Genomic DNA, 16,997 nt, shown 5'->3' on the forward strand with positions numbered 1-16,997 from the left:
TATATTTCCCAGTCTGACCTGTTGTGTCCGTCCTGTCAGGAAGCTGAGGATCCACTGGCAGATCTTAGGGGACACAACAAGCTGGAGAAGTTTGGAAATGGGGAGTTCTGTGATGATGGTATTGAACGCAGAGCTTTAGTACACAAACAGGATCCTTGCGTAGGTTCTTGTGTTGTCAAGTTGGCCGAGGATGTGGTGCAGTCCGATGTTGACTGCATCCTCCACAGACCTGTTTTCCCGGTAGGCAAACTGAAGAGGGTCTAGCAGAGGTCCGGTGATGTTCTTTAGGTGGTTCAGCATGAGGCGTTCAACAGACGTCATGACCACAGACGTCAGAGCAACAGGTCGATAGTCGTTCAATCCCGAGGGTGCTGGTTTCTTTGGAACTGGGACGATAGTCGACAGTTTGAAGCAGGATGGGACTTCACATTAAATCTATCGGTCCTTGGAAAAGGCCACTGTTCGGTTCTAATTCTTGTTTCTCATCTGGTTCGGTGTTCAACGAAGTTCTGTGATGAAATATCAGCGAGGACGATAGATGGTGAACAAAAAACGTCTTTATTCTAGTGAAACAAAAGGAGAACATCTCTCGTAGGGACGGGAAGCCAAGAGAACAAAGCCCGCCCGCTCAACCTAGTTTTGAAAGTACACATCAGCGATCTGTTGTCCAATCAGCTACGGACAAGTATAGGAAGTCACACAGCAGCGATCTGCTCTCCAATCAGCTACGGACAAGTTTGTTGGGACGACATCAGACTGGAATTTGATACTTGTTACATTCTGCTTTCACAACTATTCATTCTCATTCCGATTCTTGAAAAAAAAAATTCAAGACATTCTGATTCAAGACAAGGACACGGAAAATCCAACTGGACCCTTCGAAGCCTGCCCACCACCTTTTCCAGCAATTTCCCTCAGGCAGGCGCTGCCGATCCAAATCCAGCAGACATTTAAACCCCTTCTTCCCCCCATCACCATTAATTCTCTAAACAGTAACCCAAAGAACTGTTCAGTGCCTCCTTTTCTTAGATGATACTAGTGCAGCGTGTTCTGTCGGAGACAAACATGTGTTCTACATGTTATATATGTTCTACATACCAATAAAGCTGGTTCTGATTCTGATTATTAGAAGGGCTAATGAGAGCCCTTGTTTCTGCTTTGTATTTTCAGAGCTTAGCCTCTAAGATGAACAGTCTTGTTGCACTTCATGAACTCTACAAGTACATCAACAAATATTATGACCAGGTAACTAAGACAAACACACACATGTACGTGCACACGCAGTATGTAGTCATGTTGTCCCCGTGGCGGTGTGACTCAGGTCATCCTGTCCCTGGAGGAGGACAATTGTGGTCAGAAGATGCAGTTGGCATATCGACTGCAGCAAGTTGCCGCACTGGTGGAGAACAAGGTCACTGATCTCTGATGGCCTATAGTATCACCCCTAAAGAACCCAATCCTCAACTGGTTGCAGGCAATAAATAGACTAGAAGAGACTTTTTGGAGTGACTGACTGAGTTCGCGAGCCATGTTGTGATTGGGGAATAGCAGTGGCGTGCTGTGGATTTCATGGCTAGGACTTCAGTAGAGCTCTGTCGGGATCACTCCAGACTGAAAAAAATGTGTGCTGTGATTTAAGTTCACCAGTGGGTATAATTAACCAGGAAATAACTGACCGACCTTTCTTAACAATGCCCATTTTTTTTCTTGAAAGGTCCGTCTTATAAATGGCTTTAATAGTAAATCTGGAAGCAAATCCATTTCTTCTCCTCCTTCAGCCATTGTGGCTTGACAAAACCACAATTAAATAAGCACAAAAAAATTGCTTATGTAGCTCGCTACCGATGATACAGTGTGCTGGCTCGGGCGAGTATGCGCTTATCACTTGCGGCTAGTGATACTATGATTGGCTAGTGACTAGCCAATCATATGACTAGGCAATCATAATTTGCAAAAACTATTAGCAACCCCTTCAAGTAGGCCTTGGTACCCCTCTTGGGTTGCAAACTCGAAATCTGATTGGTTAAAGCAACACTTATTTGATGCGACAGGGCTTGCAGAACTGATTGTGAAGGTGTCCAGGTCGATTTGTGACCCTGGTAACAAATGATGGCTGAAATGCAATACGAAATACGAAAGCACACAACGGGGGAAAAGGAAGCTGAAAAACAATTTAAAATGATGTCATCAGAATTCATGGACAAAATATAATTCACATTAGTCCGTGATTCGATTCAGATCATTTTAGCAGAGAAGGCTTTGCCACTGGTGAATAGAGTGTCTGAGAAGGCCTGAGAGGAAACACTCCAGCCTGTACTGCTTTTCACAGATTTTCATACAAATCTTCAAGTCAAAGCACAAAAAGATGGCATATGTTCAATTGATACATGTGCTCCATCCAATCAATCATTCCATTAATCATTCAGGCAATCGGGAATGATCAACTCGATTGACCCATGGATAACATCTTGACACAAAATTACTCCAAGCCAATTCCAGGTGGAGGGAAGCTGTGCTGTTGTCACCACTATGTTCTACATACTTGGCCAATAAAAATACAGTAAAGTCTCGTTATATCGATATCGGTTATAATTAGTACCGTTTAGTACGATACCCGGTTATGACGATAATCCGGTTATTACGGTGCTCCTTTTCATCCCCCGCCGGCCATTTTTGTTGTTTATATCGATATATCCGTCGCGCCATTGGTCAACTTGGTCACGTGTCTTGTTACGTGAGCCGCCATCGGTCGCGCCATTGGTCGACTTGGTCACATGAGCCGCCATCGGTCGCGCTATTGGTCGACTTGGCCGTGTGACTTTGTCACGTGACACGCCATCGGTCACGCCATTGGTCAACTTGGTCACGTGTCTTGGTTACGTGTCACGCCATCAGTCGCGCCATTGGTCGACTTGGTCAGGTGACTTGGTTACGTGCCCAGCACCCGTGTAGCAGAGCCATTTTCATTTTCAGACGCTAGCTCGTGTGTAGCAGACGAGATTGAAGTGTTTGTGTTAAAAGGTAAAAATGGGAAGCAGAAGAAGATTGATGACTTTTAAATTGTATACATAATACAGTAAGATGTAAGCGTTGCAGTTTCCCTGTTGTGTTATGTACATGCCCACTGTACTGTATATGAATGCAATCGTTTTTTGCAACAATGTTTCTTGTTTTGTCTGCTGAAGCGCGATGATTTTGAAAATTATTAACATTCCATACTGTGTATTAAAGGACAGCCGATGTCACTTTTTATTCAAATGCAAATAAAAATGACTTCACGCCAAGACGTCTTGCATTGCTTGTGAATCCAAACAATGGCTTCAGATTCGGATAATATGCTTTCTTGTTACACATCCAGTTATGAATATGTTTCAAATACACTGTAGTTCTGAAGATTAAAGCATACATGTTTACAATCATTAAAGAATTATATGTGCCATTTTGAGGCAACATTGGGGGAACATCTCCCAAAAAAAAGGGAGCTAATGGCCAGCTCCGTTTCTTATATGGCGCTTGGCTGCCCTCTTTTGGCGGCTTTTGTTTAATGCAGTTCGGCGCAGGATCGGATATATCGATAGTCCCGGTTATATCGATATTTTTCCGGACTCCCTTGAATATCGATATAACGAGACTTTACTGTATTTGTATTCTGATTAACTCCTTCACTGCCAGACGATGTCCAAAAATGTGTCCGCTCCAGTGCCAGGGCTTTTGTCATTGTCACTCGAATTCCAGGACCCACAGAATATTGACTCTTAGGACGACATAAGCATTCAAGCCAGCTGTGGAAACCTTAAACTCTGTTCTTTCATCAGACTAAAATAGTTAATTCCTAAAGGATATGGGTCTGGAGTTACATGAGCTTGAAATGAGGGCGGGTGTACAAAATGCAATGCAATACATGCATATCGGTTTATATAGCGCTTTAACAACAGTGGAAGCTGAAACAAAGCCCTAACATGGAAAAAGGCAAATGCTCCCCCCTTGTGGAAGGGAGAAACATTGCCAGCGCTTTATCGGCACCCTAGCAAGAAAACATCGGCACCCTAGCAAGAAAAAACAAAACCAAACTAATTCATGAATGGTAGTGAATGAGTTAAGCAGCTGTAAAGACTGAAGTCAAAGTCCGCAAACAGTAAATAGCAATAACATTAATAATAGCGATGACGATGAGTTCACAGCTATTTTTAATTAAATCGCACAATGATTGGTGTCATGTGACCTTATCAGGGTTTTTTTTTCATGCTGGGTTTTAATGTACATATGCCGTTTGGATCATGGATGAATGATCTTGTCTTGACGAATCTTTTTTTTTAATCCAAACCAAACTGTCAGTCAACATTGACGACCGTGACGATGATGAAGATGATGATGATAATGATGATGATGATGATGATGATGAGATGAAGACTTCTGTGTAAGCTGTCAGTGGTACAGGAGTTGTCCATCGATGAAAAGGTTTCTTCAGCCGTCATCTGGACTTCTTTCAAGGTGTCGGACGTTTCATCTGTCCTTCATAGAAGGACAGATGACATCTCAAGAAACCTTTTCATCGATGATAAAGACTGGGTTTTTTTTTCGGATATTTGTGATGTATGGGTTCTTTCTCTGCTTTTTTTCAGCTTGTCTTGAACGTTGAACTTGATTGTTTGCATGCGTGTGTTGACGCTGAAGATTGATGTATGCTGTGTATTTTATAGAACAAGACAATGATATGCTTTCATGTAATGGGAAGAAAAAGCTGCTCTTGCTTTTTCATGAGAGGACTGCTCTAATTGGATGAGCTGCCGATACTTTTCCACAGAGGATAAAAAAATGATTATTCATTCTAACACATTTTTTGCAGATGTGCAACGTCAATACATAATGTTAAACTTTTTACCATGGCAAAATCAATAAAGGATCAAATTTAACATGAATTTTCCATGTGTTGGTTCCTGTATTTTACATCTGGGAAAAGAGCTGCCCTGCCCACAGTCTCTCACTGAACATTACCGTCACAATAAGATTAGATTGGATTAGCCATTACTCGTCTCGCAGTGGAGACATTGACATTTCCCAGCAGTAAAGTGATTAAAGGAAGAAGTAGATAAACAAAATACAGGAGCTGCTGTACAGGCAGCCACGCTCGCAACGCCATCTTGAATTTAAAGCAACAAAAAAACAAAAAAACAAATAGAGTTAACATCCGACTTACGACCAAGATCCGTTCCGACCAAACGACTGTAAATCAAAATGGTTGTAAGTCAAAATCCGTTCAAAATGTTGAATATAGACTCGGAGGCTAAATGACTCCCAAACTCTGGTGGTGCCATTACACACTGAATTGCTGTGTGAGAGTGAGTTGCTGGCTGGCTGGCCAAAACTGTCGTACAAGTTGCCGGCTTGCTCGCGCGTTGACCAAAAGAGATTGTCTCCCATCTCCTGTCCCACGTCAATCCGCTTCAATTCCAAGCCGCAACACTTCCATATACGCATCGTCCATACCAGTCAAATGGCACTGACCGAAGTCAAAAACAGTGCTGGCATATTCATGCTGCTGAAAAGTGCAACGGCTCAGCGGAGTCTCCTCCTTGATGAATGTGGCGGCCGAAAAATGCTGAAAAACAACCCGTTTCCATTCCACACAATGCACAACAACACAAAGTGACAAAAAACACAAAAATAACCGCCCCCAATAAAAAGCAATGCTGGCAAGAGCAATTGCTCAAGGCTGCCTACGCGGGCGCCATCTTGGACGTGTGTTATCCGGATGGTTTTTGCTTCTCATCTGCAGGTGGTCCGTCTTCCAATGACAATGACCAACGGTTGCATCTCCTGCTGAAGCTACGTGCAAATGAAGCAGCTTACGCAAGAGCAAAGCTTCTGCAGGAGAAGCAGGAAGGCCACCAGGTAGAAGAGCACAATGGCCGCCTGCATTCGAGCATCGAGGAGGAAGGAATAAAGTGGTGGCAAAAAAATGGGAGGGAAAGAGGCAAAATGAAAATGATGTTTGGGGAGGAAAAATGAGACAGAGAGGGGGGAAATCAGGGAGGGGAGTCAGAAGAAGTGAGGCTGCTGTACAATACAATACAATGCAATTCATATTGATTTCTAGCGCACTTTAACAACAGCTGAAGCTGCAACGAAGTGCGTAACATGCACAGCTACCATATATAGAAAATAAAGCAGTGACAAAAATAGTAGAAAGCAAGAGGGAGTGAAACCGAGATAGAGTACAAGTGAGACAGGTTTTAAAGATGGCCAGTGAGGGGGCTTGCCCAATGTTGAGTGGCAGCTCATTCCAGGGAGTGGGACCAGCAACCCAAAAGGCTCCATCCCCTCTCACCCACCAGTTTTTTTTTTACGTTTTTGGTACAGTGATGCCTCAGCTCCCAAACTTAATTGGTTCAGAGAAGATGTGTGTAAGGTGAAATGTTCGTCTGCCAAACATTAATTTCCCATAAGAAACCATTAAAAATGAAAATAATATGTTCCCAGGTCCCCATTAAACATTATTTTCCACGAAATAAGCCTAAAGACTCCACAAAATATACATTATTTACTCATAATAAATGTGCTATTGTATTGTAATTCAAGAAATAAACTGTACTGTTTAATCAAGTGGTTTTATTGACCATATGTCACACCAACGCACACCTCGTTGGTGTTTTTCAATGATCTCCTTCTTCTGCTCGACCACCATTTTCTTTTGTGTCCTCTTCGGCTTAACACTAGCCTGTGGTGGGGTCTTTTTCTGTCCCATAATTGCAAAAGTACTCCACTCGAAAACAAACCACGTCTGCACTCAAAGGAAGAGGGTGAAGAAAGTAGTCCGCCACCCACCGTGGTGCTGTTCAACCGTGTGGTTTGGTGTTCATCCGCCGAAAACCAGTCCGCCAACCAAGATTATATTCTCGTGAATTTAATGTTGGTGAGGCTTAAAGTTCATGAGCTAAATCAGAATCAGAATCAGAATCATCTTTATTGCCAAGTATGTAGGACACACAAGGAATTTGTTTCCGGTAGAACACGCTGCACTAGTATCGTTGTCAAAAAAACTGCTAAGTGGCACTATACAGTTCCATTTTGGCTACTGTTGAAAGAGTTCAAAGAGTTAATGGCTTGGGGGAAGAAGCTGTTTAAATGTCTGCTGGATTTGGTGCGCATGGATCGGTAGCGCCTGCCTGAGGGGAGTAGCTGGAAAAGGTGGTGGGCAGGGTGCGGAGGGTCCAGTAGGATTTTCCGCGCCCTAGTTTGGATTCTTGCAGTGTGCAAGTCCTCGAGAGTGGGTAAGGCGGTGCCAATGATTTTTTCCGCCCTCCTAACTGTCCGTTGAAGTCGGATTTTGTCCATTTTTGTGGCGGCCCCGAACCAAACGGTGATGGAAGAACACAGGATGGATTCGATGACAGCCGTGTAGAAATGTTGCAGCACCTCCTGTGGCAGGCCATGCTTCTTTAGCAGCCTCAGGAAGTACATTCTCTGTTGGGCCTTTTTCAGGATAGAGTTGGTGTTGACCTCCCACTTCATGTCCTGGGAGACTGTGATTCCCAGGAACTTGAAGGTCTCAACGGTTGACACCAGGCAGTTGGATAGTGTGAGGGGTGCTGTGGTGATGGATGTTTCCTGAAGTCCATGATCATCTCTACTGTCTTGAGCATGTTCAGCTCCAGGTTGTGACGGCTGCACCAGAGCTCCAGCTGCTCCACTTGTTGTCGGTACGCAGACTCGTCGCCGTCTTTGATGAGACCGATGACCGTGGTGTCGTCTGCGAACTTTATGAATTTGACAGCTGGGTGCGTTGAGGTGCAGTCGTTCGTGTAGAGAGAGAAGAGCAATGGAGAGAGGACGCATCCCTGCGGGGCTCCAGTGCTCGTGGTTCGTGTTGTGGATGATATATTTCCCAGTCTGACCTGTTGTGTCCGTCCTGTCAGGAAGCTGAGGGTCCACTGGCAGATCGTGGGGGACACACCAAGCTGGAGAAGTTTGGGGTTGAGGAGTTCTGGGATGATGGTATTGAACGCAGAGCTGGAGTCCACAAACAGGATCCTTGCGTAGGTTCCTGTGTTGTCAAGGTGGTCGAGGATGTGGTGCAGTCCGATGTTGACTGCATCCTCCACAGACCTGTTTGCCCGGTAGGCAAACTGAAGAGGATCTAGCAGAGGTCCGGTGATGTTCTTTAGGTGGTTCAGCACGAGGCGTTCAAAGGACTTCATGACCACAGACGTCAGAGCGACAGGTCTATAGTCGTTCAATCCCGAGGGTGCTGGTTTCTTTGGAACTGGGACGATAGTAGACTGTTTGAAGCAGGATGGGACTTCACACTGCTCCAGGGATCTGTTGAAGATTTGTGTGAAGACCGGAGCCAGCTGGTCAGCGCAGACTCTCAGGCAGGAGGGGGACACTCTGTCAGGTCCTGCAGCTTTCTTGATCTTTTGCTGCTTGAAGAGCCGTCTAACGTCCAGTTCGTGGATCTGTAGGGCAGAGGGCGGAGATACGGTAGTTTCTGGTAATGGTGGGCAGACCGGGGAAATGGTGGTGTCCTTTTCAAATCGGCAAAAGTAGGTATTTAACTCATCAGCCATACCATTGTTGTACACTGCTTGGGGGGAAGGTAAATTATAATTTGTTATTGCTTTCAGGCCATTCCACACCGATGCAGAGTCGTTAGCGGAGAACTGTTTGTTAAGCCTCTCCGCATAACTTTTCTTTGCGATGTTAATTTCCTTCGTCAGCCTGTTTCGGGCGAGTTTGTAAACTGCTCGATCGCCGCTTTTAAATGCGGATTCTTTCTCTTTCCTAAGCTGCCTGAGTTTGGGAGTGAACCATGGCTTGTTGTTGTTGAATGAGCGGAAGGACTTTGTTGGTACACACATGTCCTCACAGAAACTGATGTATGATGTTACAGTGTCTGTGTATTCATCCAATGTGCCCGTTGAAGTTTCAAAGACGCTCCAATCAGTGCAGTCTAAGCATTCTTGTAGCGATAACTTTGCTTCATCTGTCCATGTTTTAACTGTCTTGACTACCGGTTTTACACATTTGAGTTTCTGTTTGTATGTGGGAATTAAGTGGATTAAATAGTGGTCAGAAAGACCCAATGCTGCATGCGCAACAGACCGGTATGCGCCTTTGAGTGCTGTGTAACAATGATCTAGAATGTTTTCTCCTCTGGTGAAACAGTCAATATGCTGCTTATATTTGGGAAGTTCACGGTTCAAACGTGTTTGATTAAAATCGCCCAAAATGATCAGGGGTGATTCTGGATATTTTAGTTCGAGATGGTTTACATGGTCCGCTAGCGTTTGTATACATGCGTTAGCATTAGCTTGTGGCGCGATGTACACGGCAACGAGAATAAAGGAAGCGAACTCACGTGGCGAGTAGAATGGCTGGCAGTTGAGAGACAGCGATTCCAAACCAGGGCTGCAGTGTGCGTCGAGCATCGTGACATCGGTGCACCATTCTTCGTTGATGTAGAAGCATAGTCCACCGCCTTTGGATTTCCCCGATTGCTCCGTATCACGGTCGGCCCGAAGGAGACGGAATCCGGGTAGGTGTAGTGCGGAATCCGGGTGGCGGTCACTGAGCCAAGTCTCAGTGAAGCACAGCGCAGCAGAGCGGGCAAACGTTTTATTGGTCTTTGTGAGAAGCAGAAGTTCGTCCATCTTGTTTGGTAGTGAGCGTAGATTAACGAGGTGGATCGATGGGAGCGGCGTTCGAAATCCACGCTGCCGAAGCTTGACGAGAACGCCGGCTCGCTTCCCCCTCTTACGCCGGCGTCTCAAAGCTCCGTACAGAGCTGCTACGCCGCTCGCGAGCAGCCCCGAAAAACCTTGTAGATTTTGGTGTGTCGGTGAAAATAGTCCAAGAGTGGATTCCCCAATGCGCAGTAACTCTTCCCTCGTGTAACTGAGTCGCGTAGGATCGCAAAAAACAAATGAAAATGACAAAACCAGGAACAATACTCGGGAGCGTGTCACCGAGGCTGCCATCCGCGGCGCCATCTTGGATCTTGTAATGCCACGCCTATGGGCGTTCTGAGCACCAACAGCTGCAAGCAGTAAAATTTTAATTGGTTGTCCTTTCCATGAACTGATAAGTTTGTAATCTGGTGCCCAGGAGCATTTGGAGGGAATGTTTGGGCCGGATATACTAAAGCATTGAAGGACAACCGACGTCTCCGGACAAGTTGTGTCCATAATTTGTCAAATCGCTTCAAATGACTTCTATTGAGTGTATTTTACAAAGATTCCACCGCATATAGCTATATTTTACGTTTTAAGACTCGCGCTGAATATTCCGGAAGACTTGTTTTTGAGTTGGTGACGAGACCTCACGTCACGTCACTGAAGGAACGCCCCTGACCGAGAAAGGACACACTGTAGCAGTCCTTTGATCACGCAATGTATTTTGCGGTACTTTATTTGGTCTGAAAACTTCGTGTTGATCCGTGTTGATGGCGAAATTAGAAGGAAAACATAAATAACGCGATGGTGAATCCTTGTGTGTTGTGACAAAAATGTTGAGCCATTTCCACATGGAAGATTGTCGCCATCTTCTGCTTTTTTTGGGTGCGACATCCCGCCCCCCTGATGCCTCAAAATGACACGGAATAAATTATTTAATCGATTGCAAACATGTATGCTTTCCTCTTCAGAACTATTTCAATCATATTCATAACTGAATGAGTAACAAGAAAGCATCTTCTCTGAATCTGAAGCCATTGTTTTGATTCTCGAGCAAGGCAAGACGTCTTGGCGTGACACCACGAACAAGGGGGCGGGACCTTCTGAAACTGGCCACTTCCGGTTTCGATTTTCTTTAAGTCATTTTTATTGGTGTTTTTCATTTAACTAAAAATATCATACTGCATGTTTTGGGTATTTTAGATGCTATAAAACATTTTTCTGATGTCAGTTAGGAAACGAAAAAGTAATGTCGGTTGTCCTTTAAATCTAGTGTGTGCAAACCTCATAGCACAGTAAGAACACTACAACCCAATTTGGATTGGATTTGCCTTTATTAGTCTCGCAGTGGAGAAATTTACATTTCACATCAGCAAAGGGATGAAAGGGATGTTTTTGATTGATTTATTAACAGTCTTTCAAATGTGAAAAAAGCCCTTATCAGTTCATAAATTTGTCTCAAGGAATATGCAAGATATGGCATTTACATACGATTTTGCAGATACTGGGAGAAGGAAATGTAAATAGATTAAAATAACATACGCACTGTGATTTATCAAGATTGCGTCTGTTTCTAATAAGTTTCAATCGAAAGTGGAAAGTTAAAGAAATCAACATTTATTGAAAAAAGGAATCACATTCAACATTCAATACATATTGTTACACAACGAAATACTCAAGCTCAATAATATCTACAGTAAAGTCTCGTTATAGCGATATCGGATATATCGATAGTCCCGGTTATATTGATACTATTTCCATGCAGGCACGAAGAAAATTACATGCAAACAGGGTCGGATATATCGATAGTCCCGGTTATATCGATATTTTTTCGGACTCCCTTGAATATCAATATAACGAGACTTTACTGTACTTGTGTTAAACTGCAAAATCATGGATGGATTGTCCTGACCGCGCACTCGACAAACTCGCCACGGATGCCCTCGCTCGCCTTCATGCGCAAACAGTACACGTGTATCGTTGCCAAGCACACAAACATAGGCTACCCACAGTTGAAATTTGCATACTCTGCACAGCAATAGCCTAACAATCAAAGGGAACCATATATATATAAAAATTCCTCGTCTCACCCACCATGGGTGGTGTCTGTCCCCCATTTCAGCTCGGGTCTTCTACCAGAGGCCAGGAAGCTTGAGGGTTCTGCGCAGTATCCGTGCTGTTCCCAGCACTGCGCTTTTCTGGACCGAGATATTCGATGTTGTTCCCGGGATCTGTTGCAACCACTCGTCGAGTTTGGGGGTCACTGCCCCGAGTGCTCCGACCACCACAGGCACGACTGTCACCTTTACTTTCCAGGCTCTCTCCAGCTCCTCTCTGAGCCCTTGGTATTTCTCGATTTTCTCATGTTCCTTCTTTCTGATGTTTCCATCACTCGGGACCACTACATCCACGACAACGGCTTTCCTTTCCCCTTTATCTATGACCACGATATCTGGTTGGTTGGCCATTACCATCTTGTCGGTCTGTATCTGGAAGTCCCACAGGATCTTTGCTCGGTCATTCTCCACCACCTTGGGAGGTGTTTCCCATTTTGACCTTGGGGTTTCCAGTCCATACTCCACACAAATGTTTCGGTAGACTATCCCAGCCACCTGGTTATGGCGCTCCATTTAGGCTTTCCCTGCCAGCATCTTACACCCTGCAGTTATGTGTTGGATTGTCTCAGGTGCCTCTTTGCACAACCTACACCTTGGGTCTTGTCTGGTGTGGTATATCCCTGCCTCTATGGCTCTGGTGTTCAGGGCCTGCTCTTGGGCAGCCAGGATGAGTGCCTCTGTGCTGTCCTTTAGGCCAGCCCTCTCTAGCCACTGATAGGACTTCTTGAGATCAGCCACTTCTGCTATGGTTCGGTGGTACATCCCGTGGTACATCCCGAACATTGTCTGAGACATTCTCTGAGTACATCATCCGTTGGAGCCTTCTCTTTGATGTATTCATGGAGCTTGGATGTTTCGTCCTGGACAGTGGCTCTCACACTCACTAGTCCCCGGCCTCCTTCCTTACGGCTTGTGTAAAGTCTCAGGGTGCTGGACTTGGGATGGAACCCTCCGTGCATGGTGAGGAGTTTTCGAGTCTTAAATCCGTGGTCTGAATCTCTTCCTTTGGCCACCTTATTATTCCTGCTGGGTATCTGATTACTGGCAAGGCATAGCTGTTTATTGCCCAGGTCTTGTTCTTGCCATTGAGCTGGCTTCTGAGGACTTGCCTCACCCGCTGGAGGTATTTGGTCGTAGCCGCTTTCCTTGTTGCTAGTTCGAGGTTGCCATTGGCCTGTGGTATACCAAGGTACTTGTAGCTGTTTTCAATGTCTGCTATTTTTCCTTCAGGGAGTGAGACCCCTTCAGTGTGGACTACCTTGCCCCTCTTAGTCACCATCCGACTACATTTCTCCAGCCCGAATGACATTCCGATATCACTGCTGTAGATCCTGGTTGTGTGGATCAGGGAGTCTATGTCCCTTTCGCTCTTAGCATACAGCTTTATGTCATCCATGTAGAGGAGGTGACTGATCGTAGCTCCATTTCTGAGGCAGTATCCATAGCCTGTCTTGGCGATTATCTGGCAGAGGGGGTTCAGTCCTATGCAGAACAGCAGTGGGGAGAGTGCATCACCTTGGTATATGCCACATTTGATGGACACTTGCGTTAGTGGCTTGCCATTGGCTTCAAGTGTGGTTTTCCACATCCTCATCGAGTTTGCAACGAAGGCTCTCAGGGTCCTGTTGACCTTATACAACTCCAAGCATTCAGTGATACATGTGTGTGGCATCGAGTCATATGCTTTCTTGTAATCAATCCAGGCTGTGCACAGGTTGGTATGTCGGGACCTGCAGTCTTGAGCGACTGTTCTGTCAACCAGCAGCTGATGTTTGGCACATCTAGTATCTCTACTAATGCCTTTCTGTGCTTTGCTCATGTATTGATCCATGTGTCCACTTAACTTAGCTGCAGTGATGCCTGACAGGAGCTTCCATGTTGTAGAGAGACAGTTTATTGGCCGATAGTTGGAAGGAACTGCACCCTTTGAGGAATCCTTCATGATCAGGATTGTTCGCCCTTCGGTTAGCCATCCTGGGTGAGTCCCATCCATCAGCAACTGGTTCATTTGTGCTGCTAGACGCTCTTGGAGAGCTGTGAGTTTCTTTAGCCAGTAGGTGTGAACCATATCTGGGCCTGGTGTCGTCCAGTTTTTCATACCTGAGACTCTTCCTTGTATATCTGCCGCTGTGATGGTAACTGGGTTCTGTTCATGGAGGTTGCGGTGCTCTTCTTTCAGAGTCACCAGCTATTGTACACTGCAGTTATGTGTGACCTCCTTCTCCCATATGCCTTTCCAGTATCTTTCAGTTTCCAACCTTGGAGGGTCTGCCCTGCTGTTAGAACCCTGCCACTGAGCGTACACTTTCGCAGGTTGTGTTACGAACAGCCTGTTTATTCTTCTGGCCTCATTCTCTTTCGTGTACCTCTTTAGGCGACTGGACAAGGCCTGGAGCCTTTGTCTGGCAGTTTCGAGTACTTCAGGTATGGTTATCTGCATGTACCTCTTGGGTATTGGCCTTTTTTTCACACCTCTCTGGGTCTCCGTCAATTGACTCACATCTTTCCGAGCCACCTTGATCTTAGCCTCCAACCATCTTTTCCATGGTGGGTAATGAATCTCGTGGCTCTCATGGTTGCTCTTGTAGCCAAGCATCTCTAGGATCACTGATGCTGAAGCGTTTATCAGCTCATTGGTTTCCGTGATCGTTCCGGTCGGGATCGTTCTCAGTGCTGCATTCACAGTTTCCATGAGACTTTCAGGTGGTACTTCGTTCTAATCGGTTTCTTAGTTGCCCAGTTTTCATTTCATGCCATGATCTTATCTCTCAGGTCGGTGGCTGCCTCGCTCAGCATTTCATTCATTGGGGCTGGCTTCCCAATCTCATCATTCATTGGGGCTTGCCTCCCAATCTCTGGTTGAACCTCTTGCTCTGATGTGGCAGCCTGGGGCCCTTCACCTCGGAATTTGTGTTGTACCTCATCAATCTCAAGTTGTGATAGCAATTGCCGTTTGTGGATATTGGAACACTGAGCTACTAGATATATATATATATATATATATATATGCCTGTGGTGGTCGGAGCACTCGGGGCAGTGACCCCCAAACTCGACGAGTGGTTGCAACAGATCCCGGGAACAACATCGGATATCTCGGTCCAGAAAAGCGCAGTGCTGGGAACAGCACGGATACTGCGCAGAACCCTCAAGCTTCCTGGCCTCTGGTAGAGGACCCGAGCTGAAATGGGGGACAGACACCACCCATGGTGGTTGAGACGAAGATTTATATATATATATATATATATATATATATATATATATATATATATATATCCCAGTCCCACCTCTTAATCATATATTTCAAAGTTGCATTTTCATTAGTCTGATTATATGACTGGAATGTCGTTTTAAATTATTGTTCAATAAATTGCTCATTCATGGCAGTTTCAAAATCACGGTGGGCATTTGGAAACAGTTCAACTTAATTTGAAGACACTAGATAATAACCAATATACTTAAAAAACATTTTTCTTTTTCATAAAAAAAAGGGAATTCTGCAATTGTTCTGGTGACATTGAGAGTAGACTTCTCACCATGGGACTGGTACATAAAAACATCTCTCATTTCACCTCCCTTTTTTCATTGGGAAAGGAACAACAATATTGGGATACAATGTACGTCAGCATGCAATCCGATCTTAGCATGCAGGGAAAATCCAGATCGCTCCCTCCGTCCAAAAGCCTTGAGATACGAGTTCCACATCGCTTGACTCCACACCCCGAGATAGGCTGCGTGACTGGTCCCTCTGGTCATCTGGTGGCCCCATCCGTCACCAGCCTCGATGCGTCTGATACATCAGGGTCCAGTCTGCTCCTGAAAATAATGGACGAGAACACAAAATGAGAGTATGTCTCCTCAATGAACCTTTCTTTGAGGAGCGCCCGGGTCCATGCATTTACATGGAGCGGGGAGCTCTCGGCCACGTTCCACCTCAAAAGGCGTGGAACCCCTGGCAGAATTTACGGTGACCCTCGAGGCTGAGTAGCGCAACTGGCGCAGCCTCACCCCATTTAAAATTGTTGGAATCTGATTCCTGTATCTCTTCTGGTTTGGAGTTCAACTGAGTTTTATGATGAAATGCCAGCGGAGACGATAGATGGTGAACAGAAAATACTACTTTATTCTCGTAAAACAATAGAAGAACATCTCTAATTGGTGCAGGGAGCCAAGAGCACAAAGCCCGCCTCTTCAACCTAGTTTTAATCACACAGCAGCGATAACATCATCTCGACCAAGCCTCTAAGCAACGGGAAGGGGGTTGGGAGAACATAAGACTGAAAATAAATACGTGTTACACTCTATATACGCAACAAGTTAACTAATAAGCTACATACATCCATATAGACTAAATTAAACATGAAACTCTTTGAACTCTTCAACAGTAGCCAAAATGGAACTGTATAGTGCCACTTAGCAGTTTTTTTGACGACGATACTAGTGCAGCGTGTTCTACCGGAAACAAATTCCTTGTATGTTCTACATACTTGGCAATAAAGATGATTCTGATTCTGATTCTGATTCGGATTCTGAAATAACATAGGATGTTTACGGATGTGTATAAAAACACATTTCCAAAACGGTTTTCATGCATGCACGTCATAACTAACGGCACAGGGAACCTTTGTATACCATGGAGTAGGCGAAAAACCTCTGTCATAACTTTACTGCTGTGATATGCAACCTCTCCATTTGCGAGAGTCTTAAAAGTAAATCCAATTCAATCAAAATATTGATGATAAAAATTCCTTCTCGTCCCTCCGTTTTGACGGCCATGGTGTACAATTCCAAGCTACAACACAGGTTCCCCTTCACACATTTGTTGATACAAAACCTTTGCTCACCTGAGAATTAGTTGTCATATAAATTAGCGTTGCTCTTAAGCATGGAATAATACAACCAATGACTAAGAAAATAAGTACAATCACGATCGCGATAGGCACAAACAGTCTAAGCAAAGTCATATACCAAGGGTCCTCGAAAATGGCAAAGCTCCACGGGTGATCAGGCCGTTGATCTTTCGCCATAGCATCTCTGAGATCCCTGACAACAGATAAAGCATTAGTCATGTTTAAGGAATTCTCTTCTTCGGGTATGTACGTACAACAAGTGTCACCCACCATAGCACAGACGCCACCTTGTAGGGCTGTCAAAAGGTCCAAAACCATTCTATTTTGCAGCACCACTTGTCTAATTGCTGCAATTTCAGTGT

The 16,997-nt window shown here is 44.9% G+C and overlaps 1 protein-coding gene across 3 annotated transcripts in view; it reads left to right on the forward strand.

The window, feature by feature from the left end:
- The window catches only part of plxnb3 (plexin B3), a 110,284-nt gene extending 105,365 nt beyond the window's left edge, over positions 1-4,919 (forward strand). For 2 of the 3 annotated variants that reach the window (XR_016115986.1, XM_089004347.1), the window contains 2 exons: positions 1,171-1,245; positions 1,322-4,919. Coding sequence is in view for 2 of the 3 variants with exons in the window: in XM_089004347.1 (XP_088860473.1) it covers positions 1,171-1,245; positions 1,322-1,426 (180 nt within the window). In the remaining variant the exon portion in view is untranslated. The remainder of the gene's footprint in view (positions 1-1,170; positions 1,246-1,321) is intronic. The other variant, XM_089004360.1, reaches the window with a different exon arrangement.
- The last annotated feature ends 12,078 nt before the right edge of the window (positions 4,920-16,997 follow it).

The sequence above is a fragment of the Hippocampus bargibanti genome, linkage group LG01 (assembly GCF_051943395.1).
Source record: "Hippocampus bargibanti isolate YZ-2025 linkage group LG01, ASM5194339v1, whole genome shotgun sequence".
In the NCBI taxonomy this organism is placed as follows: Eukaryota; Metazoa; Chordata; class Actinopteri; order Syngnathiformes; family Syngnathidae; genus Hippocampus; species Hippocampus bargibanti.